The sequence below is a fragment of the Meleagris gallopavo genome, chromosome 7 (genome assembly GCF_905368555.1).
Source record: "Meleagris gallopavo chromosome 7, MGAL_WU_HG_1.1, whole genome shotgun sequence".
NCBI lineage: Eukaryota > Metazoa > Chordata > Aves > Galliformes > Phasianidae > Meleagris > Meleagris gallopavo.
Window position 1 is genome coordinate 23089856 of NC_139410.1, and position 19564 is coordinate 23109419.

Consider the following 19564-nt stretch of genomic DNA (forward strand, 5'->3'; position numbering starts at 1 on the left):
AAATGAGTCTAAAGCAGTCTGAATTACAACCAGGAATGTTGATTATTTTTTTTTTTTTTCCTTTCTGTACTGTTGCTTTTTGTTTCATCTTAAGTCTCAAAGTGGTGGTGGATAGGAGCTTCCTTCAGGTGTTATCTCTCAATGAAATCTTTTTGTTGTCTTTTCTATCCTCATGTTGAATAACTTCTCCTTTGTTTGGGTGATAAAGGAATTAGCTGCTGTAAATGCTAACCATAGCTTTATGCAGTCTGAAGAATCTGTTTCTCACTTCAGATCTCCAAGTGTGGACTTCTAGGTGGAAAGGTGTAATTAAGAGCTGTTTGCTCTCTGTCTTTTGGCATCAACCTGACAATGATGGTGCACTTGCATTGGAAGTAGCTGCAATTACAAAGATCCTCCTGTCATGGAAAGGCAGAGCTGCATAGCTCTGGTAGGACCAACAAAGACTTGAACTAATGTGGTTTGAATCTTTATGGGCTGGATATGAATTTATAAACAATGTTAGCTCTTCTGCTTACGAGGAGGGACTCTTTATTGTGCAAGGCATTCTGGCATCACAGGCTTCACACTATTGATAATTCCTAGGAGAAGCCGTCTTAACTTCCCTTACCCACTAAGTCTCCAAAAGCATGTTCCTTTGCCAGTCATTACACCTTCTGATTAAATAAGCAATTTCAAAGAACTGTAATTATTATTTTCTGGTCATAGTACAAAAGATGGTAACAACATGGTAATGTAGGGCCAGCTATAGGAAGGAGTGGCAGGGAGACAGACCTGGAAGGAGGGGGAATGAAGGACAACAATGTGGCCACTAGAAGGAGCTGGTTTATGCCTATTTAGTTAAAGCTATGGCTTTAGTGCTAACTAATAGAGCCACTTGTCTCAAGCAGTGTGCTAGGTGAGAACCTCTCACTGCAATGAGATATTGATTCTGGAATCAAGATAGAGCCATGCTGCCAGATTGCAGTCAATTACTTGAGTAGGCTATCCTAAGATGTGCTTATCCTGTAATTTCCACCCGCACTCCTCCCAACATCCATTGTTTATGTAGTGTTTGTTCTGAATACATAAATAACTAATGCTTTATTGCAACTTCTGTCATCTATTTTTATCCTCATCTTTTTCCATATCAGCAATCATACTGTTTTGATAAGCAGTGTTTTGCTCCAGTGTTGTTACACATTATCTCAGAACCATACCCCTGGGTTTGGACTGAGCTCGATGTGAATCAGTGTTGTAAATATTTTGTTGATTACCTTATATATGATATTATATGTAATATATAACAATGTACATATATATTATAAACATTATGTATGCATTATATACCTATATACACATACATACATAATTATATTCTCAAAAATCAATATTTGGCTGTTTATCTCACTCCCAATGCTGAAATTGCTGTGTTCTAGATATTATCCCACATTACTGTGGCATACCTGTGGGGATGAAGTAAAGCACCCCTGCATGGCTCTGGTGGTGCATTGAGAGTGCTCTGTGCTATCAGGGCTTTGTGCAGAAATACAGAGAACCACATATGCAAAGGAAAGGGTCAAATATGATTTTTCTGCAAGTTCGTGTGTAGCAAAGGAAAGCAGTCCTCAAAAACTTCTTAATACTAATCCTGCTTCTGTCAATGAAATCAATTTGCAAGATACTGAAACTGACAAATAGCCATGAACAAGAACATAAAGGCAAGGGAAGCACTGGAAGTGTTTTCAAAGCTGTGTAAGCTGCTGTGGATCACTGATCTTGCTTGGTGGTGCAAGTGCATCACGTGCAGTCAGTGTTTCTCTTGGCTCTTTCCCTATCATTTAGCACAAAAGGTCACCTTTAAGCTTTCTAGCTGAAGACTTTAGGTCACAACAGGCATTTCATAAACAGGCTGACAATTTGGCCAACTGTAGAACAAAATGTCATAACTTTGGAGGATGAGTGCATCTCCTACATGTTAGTGTTCCAGTTCTTACTACAGTGTGATTCAGAGCCTTGTGCCTTTCTTGGATATGCTTCATCTACAGGTCTGTCTCTAGCACATTCCTCTTTTCTTAACAGGTGTTACCATCTTTTTATTGTTCTGCTGCCTATGTCAGTGGCAGAGCTCAAACTACTTCTGCCTTTTTAGTTTCACAGGTGCTGCACGTGCAGTTTACTGGCAGTTGCACACAACTGGGTGGCTCTGGCAATGCGTTGAGAGTGCTCTGTGCTATCAGGGTTTTGTGTGAAGGACCACGTATGTGAAGGAAAGGCACAAATACGATTTTTTCTACAACCTTTGTAACCTGTACCTTCGTGTAGCAAAGGAAGGCAGTTCTCAAATACTAACCCCCAGTACTTCCCAATGGAGACTTTCGTAGTTGTAACCATCCTTGGCAATGCTCTCTGGTCACACACTGCCTCTCTCCATGTGCCAGCAGCAGGTTTGGTACACCTGTGTGTTTGTCACATAAGGCAGCGTTACAGCGCAGCCTTCCGCCCCGTGGTGCGCGCGCGCTCCCTCAGCTACGGCTTTGCGCCGCCACCTCGTGCGCATGCGCAGAAGCGGCCGGCCGCCCTCAGACCGTGACGCGCGCGGTGACGCCTCACGTTCCTCCCCTTCTCCCGGCGGCGGCGCGGCGACGTCACGAGTTTCGGCGGAACGGGAGGCGGGGCTTTCGCTTGGCAGCGGCTGCCGTCGCCTCACGCTTGACGGGACGTCCACCTCGGCCCGACCGCGGCCCCGTCGGCCCCCCCGAGGGCCCCGCTGCCTCCTCGCGGACCGGCAGCTCCGCGCCTCCCGTTCCCTTCCCCACCGTGCGGGCCCGGGGCCCTTTCCCCCCCGCCTCCCGGGGGGGGTGGGCTCCTCTCCGGAAACCTGGCCGCTCCCTCCGCGCCGCCTGCTCCGCCGGGCCTGCGCCCGCCGCCGTGGGGCAGTGCGGGGGGGCCCTCGCTGCCGCCCGGCCTCCGCCGTCACGCAGGTCGGATCCGGGGCCGGGGGGCCGGGTTGGGCCGCGGGGAGGCGCGAGGGGGCGGCGGGGTCCTGGGGGTCTGAGAGCTGCCGTAGCGGAGCCGTAGGTGTGGGTCGGAATCGCACGGTGTTTCTGTCGAGGGATTAAAAGAAAAAGCAAAAAGTGAATGCACGGTGATTATTTCCCCCCCATCTTTCCTTTGAGATGCACTGAGGCACCCACGAGGGTTTTTTTCTCTGGTTTCCTCGGTTCATAAATAGGGTTTCGGTTCTTGGCTGTGTAATTATTGCGTTAAATAAGCAGAGTGCTGCTGAGCTGCATTGTGTCCTCTCTGTGGTGGTGGTGGAAGGCGGCAGGGGCTGCCCTGAGAGAAGGAAGGGGCCTTCGGGCCATGCGGGAAGCGTTTCTCAGATATTTTTCTCCCTCGAACAATGCAGCGCGTTGCGGGATGCAGGAGGCCTTCAGAAACGTGTGCCTGTGCCTATGGCACAGAACGAACACACAGAATGTGTGCAGAATGAACGTCTGCACGCTGATCTCGCACAATGTCTGTGCCTCCTCCATGGCGTAGTGCTTATTAGCAGAAAGCCCGAGGAGGTGTTCTGTCCTATGGAATTCCTTTATGGATCGTTTTATGGGGATGGGCAGTGATGAGTTGGGATTTATGTGACACTGCAACACCTTGGAAGAATTTTGTTGTATTTTTGTTCCTTACCCTTCGTTGTCATTTACAAATAACAAAAATATTGTACAAAAAAAAAAAAAAAATTCCCTTCGTGCTCACAGTGTTTATCTGCTTTCTTCCACGTATATTCAATGATGAAAGCTTAACTATATTTCTGGTTTTCTTTACATGTTTTGTTCTGTCATAATTGCCACAAAAACATATTGAACGTGGTTATTGATTCAGATAATGAGGCCGTGTGTCATTGATTTGTTTTTTGCTTTTTTTTTTCCCCAAGGTTTCATTGCGTTTTGGTAAAGTAGAATAGCAAAATGATATTGTTCAAATTGACTCATTTCTGGAGAGAAATGTGTGCACGGTGTGTCTTGTTGAGCAGCCAGTCAGTGAGCCGTCTGTCTGCATGAGCTGTCAGTGGTTTACCTGATACTAATGGAAGACTATGGGGAAGAAAACAGATGTTTCCAAATTGCTTGTCTTGGCGTGCTGAGGCTTGTAAACTGTCAGAGGAAACTTTCTCTAAGAGAGCTGTGGTATTTGGGAACCCCGAGAGCTCTGCTGACATGCGTAAATAGACAGGTGCTTGGGACAAGTGGAGTTTCTTTTAACATAGCATAAGGAGTTGTGTTTTGTTGTATAAGGTTGACAGTTAGGGTAAGAAAGGTCTTACCTAATTTTTGCTTATTTATTTTCTTTGTTTTGACAAGCTCTTAGGTAGTTTTCAGCAAAAATAGCCTTTCCCATGTGGCCACAGATCCCTCGGTGTGCTGTGGTTTGCAGGAGAGCTTCTCAGGGTGCAAAGCCACAGCAGTTAAAGATGACTGTGTTGAGATGCAAAGGGTGTTTGGTTTATTATAAAGGTACAGTTTTATCCTGGAGAAAGCAGGAAAAGTAGTCATGCTGTAGGTTTAATACATGCTTGTAATTTTGACTTTACATTTCTTTTCTTACAGTTTCCTAAAGTACAGCGCTAATATTAGACCCAAATCAGTTTTTTTTAAGTCATTATTAATGAGTGTTTATGGAGTACTTTTTTTTTTTTTTAAAAAAAAGAAGCTTTGCATATCAGCAACATAGATACCAGTTTTTGTCTTTCATCTGGGTTATCTTTGCTGCAGGCTGGCTCTTCACATTGGCAAACTCGGTCAGAAGTAATGAATAATGTGTAATTTGTTTTTGCTACATTGTTCAGTGCCTCCTGAGCATTCCCTGAGCTGTAAATGGTGTGTTCTTATAAGCTGCTACATGGGAATGATGAGAGCAATTTCCTCTGTTAGTTTCCCCCTCTCCCTCCAAACACAGTGAAAGGTGTTTGTCCCACCAGAGTAGGAGCAGAGAAAAGGACGGATGATTTGGAGAACTTATTTTTGGATCATTGCTGTTATGGTTGACATCTGTATAGACCCATTGATGTAGTAGGCAATCATTAATTGCACTTTGTTATTTTTGGAGAACTTAGTTTCATGTTTATGACAAACCTAGCTGGGGTTCCTTGCTAATGTACATATTTCTATTCATTTATTTAATTACCAAACGTTAAATTTGCTGTCCCTCAAGTTTGGAAATTAAGTTTAAGCTTTGGCAATTCAGACATATAGCTGACATAGTATTACATTTAACAAATCTCAGTGAAATTTTATTATCCACACCGATTTCTGGGTAGGAGTGAAGATAACTTTATTTTTAAAGCCATAAATTGCTGTTTTAGCATTGTGATATTTTGTAGTGTTAAGAAATAGGTCACACAAGCTCTCATTGCTCATATGTTCCCAATGCTATTTTACAAGATGCAGCTGAGCAGTGGGAGCATCAGTCAGAATGCAGTGTGCAAGCTGTGCTTCTCACCAGTGCGCATCAGTGTGAGATCCTGATTTCATACTGTATTAATGTAGACACAGGTAGCTTGTGGGTGCTCGTTAGCCTGAGTGTTAGACTTAGAACACTTTTGCATTGTTTTTTTTCTGAGATGTCTTAAATACATTAAATACCTTAACATATATTTTCTGAGGAGCTGCGGAAGTTTTGGTACCAATGAATGGAGGAGAGGTGGAGTCCTGTTGGGATGTTGTACTGCTCTGGAGATGCTTTCCCCATAAATGCATGTACAGCACAGCTTGAAGCCCAGCTTTGTGAGGTCACTTGAAGTTGGCCTTACTTGAGCCAGACCAAAGCAGTGTTGTTTGCAGCATGCTTTAAAACAGTACTGGCAGATGTAACCCAGTTTTTCATACATGAGCAAAACCATTTTCTTCAGGCTGATGTTTTTTCTTTTCTGTAGCTTTGTTTTCAGCCTCTGTTTCCTCATCTTCCTCACTTCCTGGTCTTTCCTCACTCACTTTCTGTATGCCCCTTCAGTCACGTATGTGTCTGCTTCTGTGCATTCTCTGCAGTAGTAAAATATGCTGCTTTCGTGTTCCCGAAGTATTTTCTGCCAAGTAACAGTTTGACAGCAGTAGTGCTTTCTGTAAGAGAATTCAAATGTTTCAGCTGTTGAAGTTGCAAAGGCCGTAATTCTGAAGCTCGGGAATGATAACACTCATAAACAGATTTCATTTTGATAAAAGAAGGAATGACAGATGTGTAAGAAAGGATTTTGTGAGGTCACTCCCTGCTCTGAAGCAGAAACAATATTCTGAAATTATATCTGATAAATGTTATTCTGATGCGGTCTTAAGAAGCTCCAAAGAGGGGAATACCACACCTCTTTGCTGCTCTATTTATAGCTGGCACATAACATAGCTGTTGTTACAGTTAGGAGGCTTTTCTTAATATTTAACTTATGTCTGTCTTGGTTCTAGTTAAGCCAGTTAGTCCCAGTGCTCCCTCTATTACTCATGCAGGATAATGATTTCTGTACTGTTTGTGCTGTTTGTAGACATGAGGACCGTTCCTCTGTCTCTTATTTTAGACTTCACTAAACTCTACCAATAGGCCTTTTCTTCACAGACTGTATTTTCTCATGTTGTCACCAGCTCCCATTGGACTCTGATTTGTCTGCATCTTTCTGCAAAGTTCCCCAGTCCAGGACTTACTGCAGCAGAATAAATAACTTACTCTGTAAGTTCCATCAGAAGTAAGGTGGCAGCCTTATTAAAATGTCATGTCAGCGTGTGCGCACGTCTTGGTTTGGTTTTGGGTTTTGGGTTTTTTTTATGGGTGTTTTGGTTTGTTGTTTGGTTGGTTTTCAACATCATTGGCTCCTCCATTTGTTAACATGGGAGTTTGTATTAGCATCTGTAAAATCAGGTATCTTCCTTCATAAATGTGCATTTGAGTTATCTTCCCAAAGGATAGCATCCTATACTGTGGTGAATTTAACCTTCAAATTAGTGTTCTTATACAAAATATTTCTAGGCTGTGCAAGACCAGAGCTCACTAAAATATATTTCAGGAAAATGGGCCTTTTCTGCTGTTCCACATCTATTTGCCAGCACGTGCAATCGCTCTGGTTTGGAATGCGTGTCTGCTGTGTGATGGGAAGCCTGACTGAGAAGAAGTTCTTCTGGAGTTCCATGCAGCTTCTTTTGGCAAAAAAATGTATCGTAACATACAAGGATTTTATACATTTTATTTCTTTCAAGTACGTTGTTGTGGTAAGGTAATTTATGTCGGTGTTACCATACCTGAACAGGCCTTCTGCCTTTTTGTCACGCATTATCACAGCCCAGTGATAAAGCATTCTCTTTAGAGAATATTTATGAAGTCTCTGTGCCTGTGGTATTAGCGCTATCATGAATACCAAGTGAGACTTTCAAAGGAGAATTTACATGTTACTGGTGCTTTGACTGGCAGGTCTTAGGTAAAGCCTTAATCCATAATGAAATCAGAAAAAACATACTCCAGCGTTCTTCCTCCAGTAATGAGCATGAGCAGATGCTTAGGGAAGGGTAAGAACAAGGCAAGCCTATGTATAAGAAAGAGCTTGAGTGAGTATTCCTTCATCTCTAGCTGTTGTCATTGAAGAGCTGTTCTGGATTTGGGTAGTTTGTTGTTGTTTCATGCAACCCACCCCTTTTTTTGTATGCAGCCAACCAGTGATTCTTTGGGAAGAAGTTCTTCGGGTACACTACTCCTTGTTATGTTAAAATGTACCTTCTCTTTGTTCAGAATTTGGCTTGTGCTGTTTTCCTTTGGTACCACGCTTGTTGTGGAAGGGAGTGAGCAATCCATCTCTAATATGACAATCCATCTCTGGTCCTGCCATGATATTGTGAACCTTGATCATTTTCCTTCTTCTCTTGGATATTTCTGAAATAGAAGAGTCCTAACTTGCCTATTTGTACCCTACTGTAGAACCCATTCTTATGTCTTTGATTGTACTTTCTGATCTTATCTGAAGCTGCTCTATTTTAATACATCCTCTTCTGGAGCTGAGGTCCCCAGAGCTGATACAACTATCAGCTCTGTCAAGATCAAGATGGGCAGTGTTCTATTTTGTACTCATTTCATTCACAGTAATTCCTAACATTAAATTTTCTTTCTGAGTGCAGGTAGACTTCAGTGCTGAGCCCTTTAGTTCTTTTTCTTCTATGTAAATTTATGACTGATTCTTCCCACACCATTACTTCCCCTCATCTGTGCTGGCTGGCCTCTGTTCAGTCTCGTGAAGACCACCTCCACCACTTCACCTGGTATCCATGACAGGCACAGTGTTGGCAGGCTTTTTATCTTGTTCCTGTTTCTTGGATGATTTAGAATATGTTGAACAGCTCAGACCTTTGTGGAAGTCTTTAGCAGCCTGGTTCCATTGCAAAGCGCAAATTTTGCTTGTCCTATATTTTAACCAGTATATATATGCAGGGGTCTTTGCTCTTTGCTATGTCATGACTTATAAGAGCTTGTGGTCAGATTTTTTCTGGTACTGAGTATCTAAATAGACTATCATAGTGACTCTGTCTCACTGTGACACAATGAAAGTGAGGATTGCTTCATGCCACAGCCTACCCTACTGAAATTATGCATATGTCCATTTGTTTTAGTTCATTTGGTACGGGTCAGACCAAGGTATCCGTAGCAGCCCAGGATCTCTGTATTACACATGCCATCTTTCAAAAGATCTTTTAAAACCCAGAGCTGCTCAGTAGGCAGTTTCAGCAGGAATTCCTGCTCCTACCTTTGTGTTGGTGGTCCTGCGGTGGCTGCGTGAGGTCAGATGGTTTGGCAGTTTCAGTCACGTCTTTGCCCTGGATTCCTGCTTGGCTCTGCTGCTCGGCTGGACAGCAGCGATTACAGTGGGCAGCAAGCTGCTCCTTTGACAGAAGTGCAAACTTAGTGGAACTGTAGCCACAAACAGTGATGAGATGTGCTTTTGCATGGTGAACCTTTCCCTCATATAATCTCCTAATTTTTGAGTCTGTAAGTTACCTCACTGACTGTCTTTATGAGGATTTTTTCATTTTCTTTGTCATGAATAAAATATCAACATGTGGCATCTTAGGTGTTACAGTAATGGTTTGGTTCCAGTTGCTGAGCTGTGTGCTGTGAAAGAAGTAGGCAGGAAATGTTGTGTAGATGCACTATCTTCATGCATTTGCTTTGGATGTGCAAAGCTAGGGTTGTTTTTTTTGTTTCATTTGGCTTCAGATGTTGTGAAAAACTGCAATAAATGAAGTTCTTTTCTGGTTCATGAGAAGTATTGTTACCAAAGCACAAAATGAGGAAAGGCTTCTGTACTCGATAGCTTGGTAGTATTTTATCATGTTGGCTTATGTGGGGCATCCAGGTTAAAAACAATGCCTGGATAAAAACTTCAAAGTTTGTCTGCTTACACCTGCTCTGCTAGGTGAGGCCACTTACCAAAATGATGCACAAAACTTAATGTGGGAGTGGTTAAAAAAAAACTCTTTGGATTTTGTGTAGCATGTGCAGTGAGTGTGCGCAGTGTTCTCCCCATTCCCTTTAATGTGTGTAAGAATGCACTGGGCCAGTGTTTCAGTGGTAGTATTGGGCCCTGTGTGCAGTTCCAAGCACAGGAGGTCAGAGGCTGTTTATCCCTGTGGCTCCTTGTTGGTTTTGCTACTCTGCGTGCTTGCTGTTGTTATTGAACGTTTTAGAGTGGAATTGGTGGTTGATTCAGCTGTGGTGTTTTTTATACCGTGTTGGAAACGTGAGTTCCAAGGAACAGCTTAGGTGGTCTATAGTAAAGGCTGCTCACTAAGGATTCCTTCTTGATTTGTTGCAAAATTGAAATGGAATATGTATTTTCACAGTGAAGGTGTGAAAACATCCCTAGAATGAGATGCTGTCTGTGCTGGTGGCACAGCAAGAAGCCAGGCAGGTCGTGTGAATCAGAGTCGCTGGTGGGTAGTGCTGTGTTCAGCTCTCTTGGTGCTTGATTTGAAATGGTAATGGTGTGATTTTCAGCTGTGATTAAAACAGCTGCAACTGTGAAATCAGTGAGTGTTGTTTTGCATGAAAGGTACTGTCAAATATGATGATTACAGTGGTGAAAAAAGAAAACTTCTCAGTTTAGTCACCTGAAGGCAGATGCTAAGACTAGCTGTGGAAATAGATGGCGACTTTATTTATCTGGTTCATTTCTCCCAGGCGGTTCTTTTAGCCCATCCTGGTCACAGAAGTGAAGGATGCACTGAGGAGGACAGTTAGTTATTGACATTCAGGGATGTGCTTCTTTCTGTGTGCAATCAGAAGTGAAATCCGACAGTGCTGTGTGTAATTGCTCTCGTGTTAACTGGCCCGCTCTGGCTGTGAGCAGTACTACTCAGTTGCTGCTGGAAGCCAGTTTTTTCTCTCAGCTGTTCTATTTTTGCTTAAGGAATAATGTGCGTAGGGTATGTGTGGTTCACTCCTCTAGTTCATGGGCACTCTTAACATTAACATTGACTGATTAATTTATTGTTTGTAGCAACATCTTCTGTTCTTAGAGCTGTGAAGATAGCAGGAATTGCTAATGCCATTAGTGCAGGTAAACACAGACAGTAAGCAAACTTACACTGTGCACGGCATTACTGTGAACTTTGGCTAAACCAGTGACCTTGAGTGCTGTCATAAGGAAGTGAGAAGCACCGTGTTCTTTTAAGGTGTGTGCTGTGAATTCTCCCTGATGGGAGGAAAAAACAAGGTTTTGTCTGCTGTCCGATCTTAGATACAAGTCATTCCGTTACAATTGTGGCTGGTAATGCTTTTAATTGTAACATCTTTAGTCCCTATTGTAAATATTTTGACTTTGCAGTTAGAAATGGAACTGAAAATAACGTTGGTTCTCCTCCTGAGAAGCAGCGGGAGGCCTCCCAATGGGAGCAGCAGCTGCCCGGAGCACCCTGAGACTTTTGAAGAAGAAACAGAAGTGTGTAAATCCAGCTGTAACAGTTGACCTGGTGGGATTGTAAGGGTTAAAATTTCACCTGTTTTCTTTGAGAAGCCTCTTATGGGGGTGTTCAATTTGTTTTACAGTAGATTATGACAAAGTTACCAACAGCCCTGAAGTATTTTAGTCTGCACGTGTGGAGCTGTTACAATGATATCTTGCTATACTCAGTAACAACGGAAACTTTTGTCTGATGTTAGCAGCCTTAATCCATTTGTGTAACGCACGTCTTTGTTACTGGTGAGGAATTATTAAGGTTGTGATGCTGTGAGACTTCCCATCGCTGTGGTGATAATAGATTTCAGAGACACAGGAGTGATTTGGAAGCAGTAATGCAGATCTCTGGGGCTACAAATAACCACGTCTAGTGCCTTTTTATCACGTTTCATGAGAAAATGTGCTCTCAAGTAGAAGTGGAGCTGGGCAATGAATAGGAGCAGGAGCAGTCAATTCTAGCTAGTATGTTCTGTTGCAAAATTAGCAGCACTGAAATGTTCTGCAGGGTGTCACTGTGGCATCTGTCCAGGAGTTTCATCTGCTCTGACCTTTCTTTAAATTAAAATGCATTTATTTCATTTTTGTTATGTGTTTGTTTTATTATTATTTGTTGGAATGGTGAACAGCTCGTAACTTTCAGGCAGATTCACTTGAAGTGAAAGCAAAGTCCTTGTTCAGTTAGGTTGAGAAATTAGTTGTCAAAGAGAGTACTTTGGCTGCTGCTGAAGCAATAACAGGTACAGGAAATGAAGTTCTGTAGAAGTTGAATTAGGTGAAGAAAAAGATCTTGCTGAGGAAAGTAGATGCTTTCTATTTGGGGTCAATTACTGCCTTATCTTTTTTGTGTACTTGAAGTGGAGTGTGTTTATGAAATGCTATAGCCAACAGAGGCTCTCGATGGTGTTTGGAAAGAAGAGGTTCATTCAAAGCAGGAAACTTGTGTTTGAGTGCCTTGGAACTTTAAATATTCTCATCCCCTCCTATCAACTGTAAATGAAGTGTAGAGAGATTAGCATTCCTAGACTGCAGTTACTTCATGGGTATTGCTCTAAGTGCTGAGATGCTTATCTCAAAAGTATCACTTTTCTATAAACTCATCTGGAGCTGAATTACCAATTACTTTGCATTTTTATGAGAACAGTCATTTAAGAACTGTGCCCTCGCTTCCCGTATCTTCCAGGACTTTGAAAACTCTTTCACATCACCATCATTGTTCTTGGAGCTGATCGATGGTACATGAAGGTGTCAAATCACGCCAGGAACCAGCAGGTGGAAGTCTGGCATGTGTCACTGACCGCTGAGTCTTTCAGTTTATTCTCGAGTTTGCTTTGCAAAGCACTTCGAGAGATGAGCTTCCTTGGTGGTGCTGAAATGCACAGCATCGTTTTCACAAAGCGCAGCAGTACAACACAACAGTATCTCGTTGTTTGTGGCTGCCTAATCATTGCCTGTCTGTAAGGAGTCCTCTTTATTGGGATTTTCTGCTATGTAGGAAAATTGATCTCAAAATATTTTAATCTGTCAACCGACTTTCTGTTACTTAATTCAGATTTTTAAGCCAATAATTAAAATACTGTCTGGAAAAGCACTAAGTAGGACAATTGTAGTTAGTCCTGTTAACTGATCTCTAGTCATTTCAAGAAGCTCTATTTTGCTCAGCACTAATAGCAGTCCTTGAAACCAAAACGTTTACTGCATTTTTGCTTTTAGTTTGCTGTAGATACCAAGCTAATTATTACAATATTTTATTCTTAACTGATGTGGGGCTAAATATCAGCTACCTTTGGCCTTTTCCTTTACCTTTTTCAGTTCTTTATACAACATTTGCAGTTTTCCAGGTATATGCAGATATTTATAGGAATGGTCCAAAATGCTGATGCACTCATTTTGAGAGGAGTCTTTGTCAGACTCCTCTGCACGTCTGGGTCTTTATAACATTTCATCTGACGTCTATTACCAATAGTGCATTGTATCTGTGAGCTGTTGCAGGTGGTGACATTTCTGTTCCCTTGACACAGTGCTGTGCTTTGGATACATCCTTTTTGTTTTTTTTTTTGTTGTTGTTGTTTGTTTTTTGTTTTTGTTTTTGTTTTTTCCAAAAGCATTCCAAAAATGGACACTGATCATTTCTTCCTATTTTGTAACAGCACTTGCAGTCTCACCAGCTCAGTTCAATAGAACGTGTAGCTGAGGATTTGTTGTCCATCTAATGTGATTTGATTTTGAAAAAGAAATGGTGGTTTTGCATGAGTTGGAAGTCGCTGATTTCTGAAGCCTGTTGTGCTGATACCAGTAGTTGGCTCAGGGTATTTTATATGTTTCAAACTACTCTGTATCTGTACAGTAGGTTAAAATAGCTCGGGGTCTGAATAAGCTTGTTTAACTATGAGAGAGTGAGAAATTTAGGATAAAGTTTAGTGCTGACTAAGCTACAGAGAGTCAGAACAAGACTTGAAATATCTGGAAAGTCAGAATCAAAGTAGTTTTGCAGGAAATAAATGAGGGATCTGATTTCTCTTTCTGCAGAAGAGCACTGCATGTGTTTTGTGTTTCTTGTTCTGTCAGTCGTGCTAGTGGCAGGAAGGTTTAGGTTAGCTGTTCAGGTTCTAATGGTTGGATGGTGATGTTTCTGGAAACATGGGTAGGAAGAGTGGAAAGGAAAAAAAAAAAAAAGCAGGGAATCCAGTTTGTGTATTATGCTGTGAATGGAGGACAGCAAGTCAGTCCTGAATTACTGCCCTGAGCTGCCACTTAGCTGTGGGAGGTGCTGCTCCACATTGTCCCTCTTTTCCTTGCTCTGGGCATCACCAGGCAGCCTGGCTGTGGGTTCTGCTGTCTGTCAGTCCTCCCTGGTGCAGCACAGCGCGGTGCAGCTTCTGTATCTGCTGAGCAGTGCAGCTGATCTCCCAGGTGGGGTAAGATTAAGGTGGAGTGCTTCAGAATCCTCAGGGACATGTAGCAGAAGAGCTTAGGAGGGTGAGCTGTTTTAACAGCTCTTTAGTTTGTTGTAAGAGTCTTTCAACTGTTCGTTTCCCATATCTTTTCATTTTATAAGATCTCATAATGCTGTGTGTGAGAGAATATTGATTATTTTCTTCACCATTTAAGCTTAGTTTCTTGTTTTCAAGAAGGGAATTTTTCTAAAACAGAGCTAACATCTGATGTGTAATTGTTGGACTCCAGTTATTAACAGAGCTTTATGTTACCAGCTTGATATTTTTCTTGTTCCTGCTCTTTGCTTCATTTTTTCCTGCCCTTTATGATTTTGTGTTGCAGCTCCTTTGAAAAGAAAAAAATGGTTTTTTGTCTGATGTTTGTGTTTACATTTGTATCAAATGTTCTCCTCTACCTCCATTTGTGTGCAGTTATCTTTTTTTGGGTATCTTTAAGAATTTCAACAATTCTGAATTTCATCCACGCTTGCCACCCCAAGTTCAGGTCAGTTATGCCAATGGGTATTTAGAACTGTGATTTCTCTGGGTGACTTTGGGTGATCTTGAACTGCTGGTTCCTTGTATCTATGCAGCTTTTATGTTTATTGTAATTGTACTCTGTATATTTCTGTATATTTAACGTTTCATCAGCCTTGCTTTCTTTGGTTTATAGGAGTTAGTGTGAGGCTGAACACTGGATTGTTTAAAAGCAATATTTGGGGGTAAAACCACTTTGTCTGTCTGCCTCATTCTTCCTTTGAATTGTGTCAGTCTTATCGTTCTGATTACCTCCTGTGCAGTGCAGGGTTGCTGTGAATGCTGTTCTTCATATTTACCTGGTTCTTCCCATCAGGTATTTTTGTGTACATGTCTCTGAGAAGCAGTGCTAACAAAGTTTGATTTCTTGTTCTGTTGGTTTAACTGGCTTATGCCTAATGTAGTATAATCTCTGATTTAATCTTAACCTGTGATTAGGATGATTACAGTGCATCTCCTTTGGAGTTCACACTGCATCGTTTTACTTTGGTGCAATGACAGGAACAGTGAAATTTTTATCTTGTGCCTTGCCTTGCTAATTTTAGTGAAACTTTGTAGGACATTACTATCCTTGGGTACCCTGAGCAGTGATTGCAGCGGGCTAGTGGGCTTCAGAGGTGTAAAACTGCTTTCTGTACAGCAGAAGTGTTATTGTATGCACTGGTTGCTGCTCTGCTTTTCTTCTTGACTTTCAGCATAGGAGACAACCAGAAAGCTCTTAAGTTCTTGAGAGCATATGCACTGCCTTTACTGCCTCCTATGCTGGGGAGCTGGTAGCTCTTACAGCAGCTATAGCTATGAATGTCCCTCTTTAAAAACTGAACTTGTGCTATGAAGTTGGATGCTGTAAAAACCATTTCATTTCTGCACATTGGATGTGTCTGTTTTCCACAGGGCTCAAACACCCCTGCTGGTTTGCTTAGTATGGACCTCTTACAGCATCTGCTTTCTTTCTCTCTCCACAGTGTGAGGTTAAAGCTTTTTTATTTTATCCTGGAATACAAGCTGTTTTAAAGTGACTAAGTCCTGAGAGATCATGTGGTATGTGTCACTGTTTGTGTGCCCTTATGTAGCTTGACCCTGCTGCAGTTATTGTAGAAAACCGAAATGCACATGGACAATTAGCACTGAGTATTTCTACAGCTAGATTACTGCCTGCGAGACTTACTTGCCCGCAGGCTTTGTGTCCTTTACCATGAGAAAGCTAAAAGCAGTTTCTGAGCATCACCTGGATCTGTTCTTCCTGCAGCAGCTCTCCCAAATCCCCAGAGACTCCCGAGCTCTGTGGAAGGCCGCTGAGGGGAATTGAGTCATGAATATGAATGGCCTTCTCTCTGCCCTGATATCCCAAATGCTGTTGCTAGGATATTCTTTGTTTGCCTTTCTTATCCCATCATCACCTTTTTGAAATTCACTCTGTCATCCTTTCTTTAATTACATTCAAATTCAAGCTGCAAGACCTTGGCATAATCTTATTTTGCTTTCCTATCTATGTTGTATTTTGCTGCTTTTGCTTCTCGGGAATCTTACTCCAAGTTCCAGTTTTCCCTACTTATGCTCCCTTTTTGTTCTGGATTGTCACCATACTTGGTGTTGGAAGAGGATTTCAGTTGGAAATGATCATGTGAGAATTTCATAAATTATTCTGAGAAAATCATATTTTCTGTTCTTTTTATCTTCTCAGGGCTAAGAGATCAGAAGAGGAAAGAAATGGTTGTTTATTCAATGGATTATGTGTTTCTAATGAGCGAGGCCATAGAGTAGGCCTAAGGAATGAGTTCCTGTAACTGGAAGAACTCACATATTTTTCATAAAATGTTTCTTCATTTTCAGTTTGCTTGCTCTGTATGAGCCCTATAACTCAAATTTATTGAGCTTCCAAGTTCAGTTATTGCAGCTACGTTGAGGAAGAACATGTGGGGCGTTTTTGTTTGGAGATGGAACCTATTCTTGTTTTCTTAAAGATTTGAAATGGCTCAGAACTTCTGTTTTTCTTTGAAATGCTCACAAGAAAGTATTAAAATACTGCATTCAAAGTCATGTGCCGCATTTTTAAGTTTAATGCATCAGACAGATAGTAAAGTCAGGCATTTATGAAAGTGACTCCAGTTCTCATTTCAAGATAGTTGGAACAAATACATAATTAAAAATGTTTTATGAGCACTGCAATGACTAGTGAATAATTCTTTGGAAAATCCCTGAAGAGAGCTAACAGTACAAAAAACACAGTGTAGGGAATGATAGAATACTCATTCTCTTTTGCTTTTTTGGCTCTTAGGAGTGTAGAAGACAAAGAATCAGATGGGAGAGGGGAACTGGGTAGGTTGTTTCAAGCTACGTAGGTGGAACGGATTAAGTAGGCAAAGCTGATCTCCTGGCATCTTCCAAGAGCAAGGCTCAAAAATTCTGTCTTTATGTTGAGGGATTTGGCAAATAAATGAAAATCCATCCCCTGCTTTTCTCTTTAAAGGTTGGTTTGAGTCTATTGCTTTTGTATCTTCACAGCTTTCTCATTCTGTTATGAAATAACAGATTTTTTGTTTGTTTGTACGATTTTTGTTTCCTACTGGTAGATGCACGAGGAAGGCTGGAGCTGATACCTGTGAAGCTGGGTTTGCTGTCTTGAGGCTGAGGGCAGCCCAGGCCAGGTGTACTTCTCATGTTCTTGCAGGCTTTAGTATTTTCCAAAGCACCAGAGGGTGATTTCTTTCCCATAGTGCTCAGAAGCCCTTTCAGGTATTGTTTTGAGGCTGTCCATAGACTTGGAGTAGTACAAGAGAGTGCTTGAGAACCTGCTCTCCTTTTGGCTGTTATAGAGCTTGAAATAGACACCAGCAGATGTGTCAGTCATCTGTTATGTCGGCAAAAGGCAATATATAGGGGGAAACGTTCTATGGCTCTCCAGTGCAAATTTCTTTCTGAAGAATACAGTCTTTGCAGGTGCTGCCATAAGTACCAGAAGTTTTCTGTTTTCCCTAATGAAATGAATGCTATTTCTGTGAAATTGGTATGTAAGAGAACGATGGCAGAAACTCGGAATGAATAGACCTATCTAACTGAACTGAAATTACTTTGAGATCCAGAAATAGTTTTTTTTTGCACTGAATGTATGTATTAATTCATTTAATCATTAGGGCTGTTACAAATATGACAAATATTCTTTTGCCTTGTCTGTGAGAATGGCAAATGGATAAAACCTTAAGATAAATCACTTCTGTTTTCAGGGATGTTGGAAGTATCTGTAATGTTCTTTGTTGGGTTCTTTGTTTGGGTTTTCTAGTTCATATAAACAGGAGGTACTGATGGCTCTTGATTTGTCCTCTGTTTCCTGGGTTTCATGTGCAGATAGCTTTGAACAGCAGGTAACAGAATTGTGTAGAAGGAGAATCTCAGAATGGCTGAGGATGGCAGAATGGCCTCTGGAGCTGCTTGTTTTGCACACTCTGCTCAAAGTACGACCATGCAGGGCAGGGCTCAGTACCAAATCCAAGCAGCTTCTGAAGCTCTTCCAAGGATGGTGCCTCCTTTGATCCATTATAACCTGGAGTAGCGGATATCTCATGTAGTAAAGTGATATGACTAGTTAAGCTACTAATTGACATTTGGGGATGTAGATAGAAGCTAAAATCAGCTTAAGTTTGAGAGAATATTTAGATCTTTGTATCTACTGAAAGTCTGTATGGCTTGATCTGAGATCAGAGAAGCTTTGGGGACGTTACCTTTTCCCTGTCATATCTGCTGCATCTGTGATCTTATTTGCAGGTTATATAATAATGTTTGATATATAAAATATTGGGGGAAAGAAAAGCTTGTAAAAACTGAAGAGCCGGCTACGTTACATTGCTTTGCCACTTCAGTAATTGTCTTTTGATTTGCATTTTAGGAAATAAAATAATGCTAACGAGACAACCGCATCCCTGAAGTTCAGGTTTTCAGGCTCGCTGCCATTATGGGTAAGTTCTGAGTGTAGCTTATATAAAAATTCAGTTACTTCTCCTTTCTCTTGAAGAGCGAGAATGTTCACATAATGCCTTTTTTTATATGTTCTTAGGAAGTGTTTGTCTGTGTTAACTCACATAATGTCTACGTGACAGGCAGTGCTCAGCTCTTTAGTGCTGTTCAAAGTACTTCTCTTTTTTTTTTTTTTCTTCTCCATTGGAGTAAAGCATTTTCTTCTCACTGTGTGATAAATGAAAAATCCAGTATGGGAAATAGAGATTTGTGGTATTAAAAACTGAGCAATATTTATTGTGCTCTGAATGGCAATGACTGGGAGAGAGCAGGGATGACACACACAGTATGTGTTAAAGCATGTTCTCATACTGCCTTGTGTCATGGTAATGCAAAGCCGGGGCTCAAGTGCTATAACTGATTTTCTAAGTCTGTAGCATATTTGGATTATCTGAAATTTGATGTCAGTTTTTCATGTCATACTGGCTTTTTTAAGGAGTTGACTGTCAATCTTGGCATCACTTAGTTGTGCTCACTCTCAAAGGGGAAACAAGAAAAAGAGTGGGGAAAGTAGAAGCTTTTGTCTGTCTTTTATTGTTACATGAGTGAAGCCTACCTGGTGCTCAGTAACAAAGTAGTAATTAGATTGGTGATGTCTTTTGTGAGATGACTATGAATCACACAGGGTATTCAGTAAGTTTTTCTTTCCTTTGCATGAAATATGCTACCTAGTGAATGTTAAGAATTATATCTATGCCAACTAACAGCTAAAACCTCTTTTTTACCTCGCTGAGGGCTAGAATGGGCTATAACACCATGGAACAGTTGGTTTGTGGCAAGTTATGAAGTGCATATTCATTTGAAGAGGGAACAAGTGTTAGCTGCAAGAGTGCCACCAGTTCTGGCATTGAATATTTCTACTAAACTCTACTAGGATATGTAAATCTATAAAAGCAGCTTTATGAGTAATGACAACGTGACCAATGCTCAAAGCTACTAAATATCAGCCCAGCTTTCTGATTTGTTAGGAATCTATTAAATTAGAACACTAAAATCCCACCATTTCCTGATTTGACAGATTTGTTTACTGAATTGATTTGTGTGAACTCCAAATCTAACCTGCATAGCTCTCTTGCTCCTAAATTGTCCCTTGGTTCAGTGCTTGTTTCTCCCTGTGACTGTC

The 19564-nt window shown here is 41.4% G+C and overlaps 1 protein-coding gene across 4 annotated transcripts in view; it reads left to right on the forward strand.

The window, feature by feature from the left end:
• The first annotated feature begins 2606 nt into the window (after positions 1–2606).
• MAP3K2 (mitogen-activated protein kinase kinase kinase 2) overlaps positions 2607–19564 on the forward strand; it is a 42851-nt gene continuing 25893 nt past the window's right edge. For 2 of the 4 annotated variants that reach the window (XM_085228723.1, XM_085228724.1), the window contains exons 1-2: positions 2607–2963; positions 18314–18383. In XM_085228723.1, the coding sequence (XP_085084849.1) occupies positions 18380–18383 (4 nt within the window). In that variant the 5' untranslated portion in view covers positions 2607–2963; positions 18314–18379. The remainder of the gene's footprint in view (positions 2964–18313; positions 18384–19564) is intronic. The other 2 variants (XM_085228727.1, XM_085228726.1) reach the window with 1 other exon arrangement.